The sequence below is a fragment of the Charadrius vociferus genome, unplaced genomic scaffold (assembly GCF_000708025.1).
Source record: "Charadrius vociferus isolate BGI_N301 unplaced genomic scaffold, ASM70802v2 scaffold162, whole genome shotgun sequence".
Taxonomy (NCBI): domain Eukaryota; kingdom Metazoa; phylum Chordata; class Aves; order Charadriiformes; family Charadriidae; genus Charadrius; species Charadrius vociferus.
Genome location: NW_009647236.1, coordinates 3,853,635 through 3,858,708, shown reverse-complemented (window position 1 = coordinate 3,858,708; position 5,074 = coordinate 3,853,635). Strand labels below are relative to the sequence as shown.

At 53.4% G+C, this 5,074-nt stretch overlaps 1 protein-coding gene across 2 annotated transcripts in view; it reads right to left on the bottom strand.

Moving 5' to 3' along the window:
* Positions 1 to 4,513: 4,513 nt before the first annotated feature.
* The window catches only part of LSAMP (limbic system-associated membrane protein), a 314,985-nt gene continuing 314,424 nt past the window's right edge, over positions 4,514 to 5,074 (bottom strand). For both annotated transcript variants that reach the window (XM_009879910.1, XM_009879911.1), the window contains one exon: positions 4,514 to 4,611. In XM_009879910.1, the coding sequence (XP_009878212.1) occupies positions 4,514 to 4,611 (98 nt within the window). The remainder of the gene's footprint in view (positions 4,612 to 5,074) is intronic.

Genomic DNA, 5,074 nt, shown 5'->3' with positions numbered 1-5,074 from the left:
TGGTGTCCCATTCCAAACTCACGTCTCCCCGAGTCCCCAACCAGCTAAGAGGCAGCAGGAAACAAGAGCACAGCTTTTCAGGAGATGGGGAAGACAGCGACATCAATGTGGACTAGAGACGAAGAGGAGACACAGCTTCAGAGAAAAGGGCCTAAGACATGAGAAAACCCTTTGCTACATCTCTGTCAAAGGGTGGAGGGGATAAAGAGAATGGGGAAAAGTGTTTGACCTTGCCTTTGTTTCCTATGTTCATCTGGGCTCTCCTCTCGACAGATGCTTTGAGCGATCCCTGCTCGAGCTCAGGAGGAACAGGGGGATGTTCACAGCATCCTGTGACGCACACGGCAGCTTGCAGGATTAGCTTCTCAGAGTAAATCAAGCTCCAGCCTACCCACGACTCCCCCAGCCCTGCTAGGAACAGACATTGCCAGGAGCGGGGCTCCCAGCACTGCTGCAGATAACAGGCATACTGGGTGTCTGGGGCTGGCTCAGACAGGTCTGCGAAGAACCGGCTTTAACCCTGTTTCACAGCCTCGTGACAGAGGCACAGATCTGCCCAGGTCCCGCAGGCAAGACCAGATCCCAGCACTGGGGATGTGACTGTTTCCTCTAGCCGATAGGCAGATGGCTTCAAAAAACAGGTGTCCTGTTTTTAGTAATATATTTCCCTTTAACCTTAAGCCTCTGTGCCTTGACATCTAAAAAATTATCCCCTCAAAACTCCTTCAAACCATAAAAGAGGAGAGGCAACTAGGTGCCAGGACTTGTGACCACCACCACACCACAGGGCTCTGATGTGTGCGAACCCAGTGCCTCGGAGCAACCCCGCAGCCACAAAAACCCGTGCAGAGAACAACATGTGGGACAGACCGTAGAGCAGCAACCAGGCTGACATCAAAGAGAAGCCTCAACCTAAAGAAAACAGTTGACCGAGCCCTTAGGAACAGCCCGTGACAGAAAATCAGTGCAGGCTGCCCAACTTCTCGCAACAAGGCTGCGACGATAAATCCAGGCATTGGTACAGCCCCGAGAATGAGAAATGCCAGTGATGTGGTGTTTTCCCTCGTGCCAGTGTGGTGGAGAGGGCATAGCTCCCAGCCCTGTCTTCTGGGACCAGTATCAGCTTGTGCCTGTGCCAGGGGGATGAGGAGCCCTGTTGCAGCAGGAAATCTGGAGTTGTTACGAAGACACTGAATGACACGAAACTCCTGAGGGGTAGGCACAAGGACTACTGGGCTGTCTGAATGCACTGTAGGATAGAGGGCATCTTTTTCCTGGGCTGCAGCATGCCAGTCTCCAAAGGAGATGTTCAAGTCCCATCAGTGACCGCCCTGTCTTGGAAGAGGGGACCCATCCCTGGATGCCTTGGGCAGATTTCAAGCACCAGCTGCCCAGCTCTCCCCTCTTGCACCAAGGCACAAATACCCCCAGGTATGGCTTTGGGGCATGGAGGAGCAGGGGAGGGGAGCATAATTTACCACCACCCAAATCCACATCGGATCTACAGCAACTCTGCCATCACCCAAACTTCAGCCTCTCGCGTCTCTCTCAAATATTTCCTCACTCTTTCTGGCTGCCTGTGAGGACCCCGTGACCGCCTGTGTAATTGCCTGCCTGCCCGCTGCTGCCCGAAACAGCCCGAAACAGCTGAGCTCAGCAGAGAGGAGGCAGGCGCCGGCAGTGCCGCAGTACGCAGTGAAAGCGCCACGGCTGAGCGACAGGGAGAGGCCTTGGCGGAGCCATGCAAAGATGGGGACAGGCTCACAGACAGCAATTCCCACTTTCCTTCCTGGCAGGGGGACCACCCAGTGGGTATTGCCTCCCGCGCGCTGCAGGGCTGCAAGTCTAAGCCGTTTCCCCTCCTTGTCTTCAAGACTGTGCGTGCACGGATGCCCAGGGTGCTGCTGCTGCACTGGTTCACAGGGCAAAGACAGCAAAGCAAGCTTGCTGGTGCTGGAGAGCTTAGTGGTACCAACCACCCGTAAAACACCGTATTACCACGGGACAGTCACTCGACATGTGTGAGCTAACTCGATTTCCTCCCTGCGCATCCCTCCCCTTCCAAAAAACAAGTGGCTGCCTGATAAACCCGACGTTGTGTCATCGTTGCTGCTGTGGATGCTTGTGCTTGAGACCGGCCAGGAAACACAGGAGTCTTCTCCCCGCTGTCTCTGCCCGCACACACGCACCACAGCCACCGGAGCATATGGCTGTCGGCCTCCCCGCTCCCACCGCTCACGCTGGCTCCTGCAGCAGACCTGTTGCTGGCGTGGCAATTCCCACCCATCACCCAGCGTTTTCTAAACCCTCTTTCTCACCGCCTATTCTCTCCCTCTCTTTCTCCTCGCTCCGGAGCCACCGGAGCATCTCCTGTCGGCACCTCTGCACATGATTCTGCCATGGGAAAGGTGATGGCAAGCGACAGCCCTCTCCAGCAAGACTAGCACCCTTCAGATGAGAAAAGAGAAGAGTAAGGGGAATTGTGCTGCCTACTTCTTTGCTGCATTGGTTTAAGCTCCTTCTTTATATGCCCAAGATTTTGGACCTGACATTTGTTTTTCTTCTTATATTCACAGGTCCTGAACATTTTCTGACCCGCTTTGTTTCAAATATGGAATTTGCAAAGTGAGCTTTGTAGTAGCAATGGTGTACAACTCACACACACCACACCCCCCGTACACACATACACACACGCTGACCCTTACATAGCATATGTTTCCATTTGTAACAGAGAGGACAGTAAGAACAACAACAAAAAAGGGTATTGGCTCTATTTTTGCATGACTACCAAAACGGTTAGGAATGACCAGATTGTGGTTTTCACGTTGAGGCATCATTCCTACGCACACACTATACCTACGGGAATGGCTGCTCGGTGATGTCCAGGGTCTCATCACTCACACCCCACCGGCCCAGCCTCCCCTCCCCGGGAGGAGTGCGCTCTGCGCCGCGTAGCGCTGCAGGCCAGCCCTGCTTTCTTCTGCTTATTTGGACAAATGCACACGTGTGCACACCCCCGTGCGTGTGTGCAAGCACTCATGCATAGCAGGGGCTGCTACGCGGGTGCTTGAAGGCTGAGAGCCAGACAGGTTGCAGGTGGGGGAGGAAAAAAAAAAAAAGGCTAAACAAGTGTGCAGAGTGCCTCTTGCAAGCGAGGTGACCAGGAGTCAAAAAGCCAGTGAGGACACTGGAGAGGGGACACCACGGGGATCTGTGTTGCGGCTGGCCCCCTCTCCTCACCCCTCTTCTCTGCCTGAGTGATCTCTCAGCATCTTGTCTCACACCGACGAGGCAGGACATTATCTACAGCAGGATGAGCATATGTACACATGGACTGTTCTTTTTGCATGCTTGGAGAGAACAAGAGAAAGAGAGAGAAGACGGAGCGAGAGCCACACATACGCGCATGCACCCACGCACGCAGGCATACACGGGAGAAAGAGAAAGACACTTGGTAGAACTGAGGTGGGACAGGAAGAGGATTAAAAAAAAAAAAAAAGGAAAGAAAAGTATGTTTTTAGTAGAGTTGACACAGCTTTAGTTTAGGCCAGCGAGCACGATGTTGCATGAAGGAGGGGACAGGAAAGAAGGTGTTTAGCAAGGGCTGGGTGCGCAGGAGCGCGGGGTGAAGCGAAGAGAGGAAGGGGTTCTTCACAGGACACCAGTGTGCAGAGAGCTTCAGGTGACTTGCTCTGGTTTGTGGCTTTTTTTTTTTGGCCTTTTTTGTTTGTTTGTTTGTTTTCAAAAGTATGAACTGACTGAGCATCAGCTCACAAAAATGACCCAGGGCATCCAAAAAGTTAAGTGGCTATAGACACCGAAGCAAAGACCTCTTTCTGCAAAAGAAAGAAAGAGGAGGAAGGAAGGAAGGTGAGGGAGTATGGAAAAGAGGAAGGAGGAGAGAAAAGAAAAGGGATCTTCTGTTCGATTGGCTTTGCGGGTTTTGTTGGATTGTTTGCATTGCAGCATCCTCCGGCGACGTGATCCTTCGATCCTTGCTGGTGTCCCATTCTCTCCCTCGCTCTGTGTTGCCTCCTAGATGGTCGGTGACTTGACAGCCGGCTTGTCAGGTTTCGGATTAAAAGTGGCTGAGTCTTCTTTGCTGTAATTTTTCGTCTCCCCCCTCTTTGCTCCTGAACACACAAAAGTTGTGAAATGCATTGCAGCATCCTCCGGCGACGTGATCCTTCGATCCTTGCTGGTGTCCCATTCTCTCCCTCGCTCTGTGTTGCCTCCTAGATGGTCGGTGACTTGACAGCCGGCTTGTCAGGTTTCGGATTAAAAGTGGCTGAGTCTTCTTTGCTGTAATTTTTCGTCTCCCCCCTCTTTGCTCCTGAACACACAAAAGTTGTGAAAGAAACAGTCCTCTCTCCCCCCCCCCTTGTTTTCTCTCTCCCCTCTCTTCGCTCTGTCTCCTGTATAACGCGTTTTGTTTTGTGTGTTGTTGTTGTCGTGTTGTTGTTGTTTTTTTTTTTTTAATTATTATTATTATTATTTTTAATTCTGATTTGTATTAACATTTGCTGAGTAGGCAGAGCAGGGATGCTGCCAGCAGCCACAGTGGGACGGCCAAACTCATGGAGCCGTTGTCTACTCTCCCTGTGCCGGGTCCTGCAGGGTGCGAGAAGGGAGAGAAAAGAGGACAAGATTACACGCGGGCTGGGCGAGACGAGGGCGACGCAGGAACACAGCGCTTTGCTCCCGGGCTGCTCCTGCGGCCGGGGGCCGGGGCCGCAGGGCACCGCCGCCTTCCCACTTCGGTGAGCCTCCATCCAGCCCAGCTACAGGCTCCTGCCCACCAGCTCCTCCGCAGCCTCCCCGCCCACCCAGTGATCCCACAACATGCGGCTTTGAGCAACCTGGCCTACTGGGAGGTGTCCCTGTCCTCGGCGGCAGGGGGGTTGGAACTCCATGATCTTTAAGGTCCCTTCCAACCTAAACCATTCTATGATTCTACGACTCTCCCTAAGCAACTCCCAGGCTGGAGAAACAGGGCCTGGAGCAAGCGGCAAGGCTCAGCCCCAGCTGCCGACCCCATCCCATCCCTCGCCCTGCCTCTGGCTGGGAGCTGCCG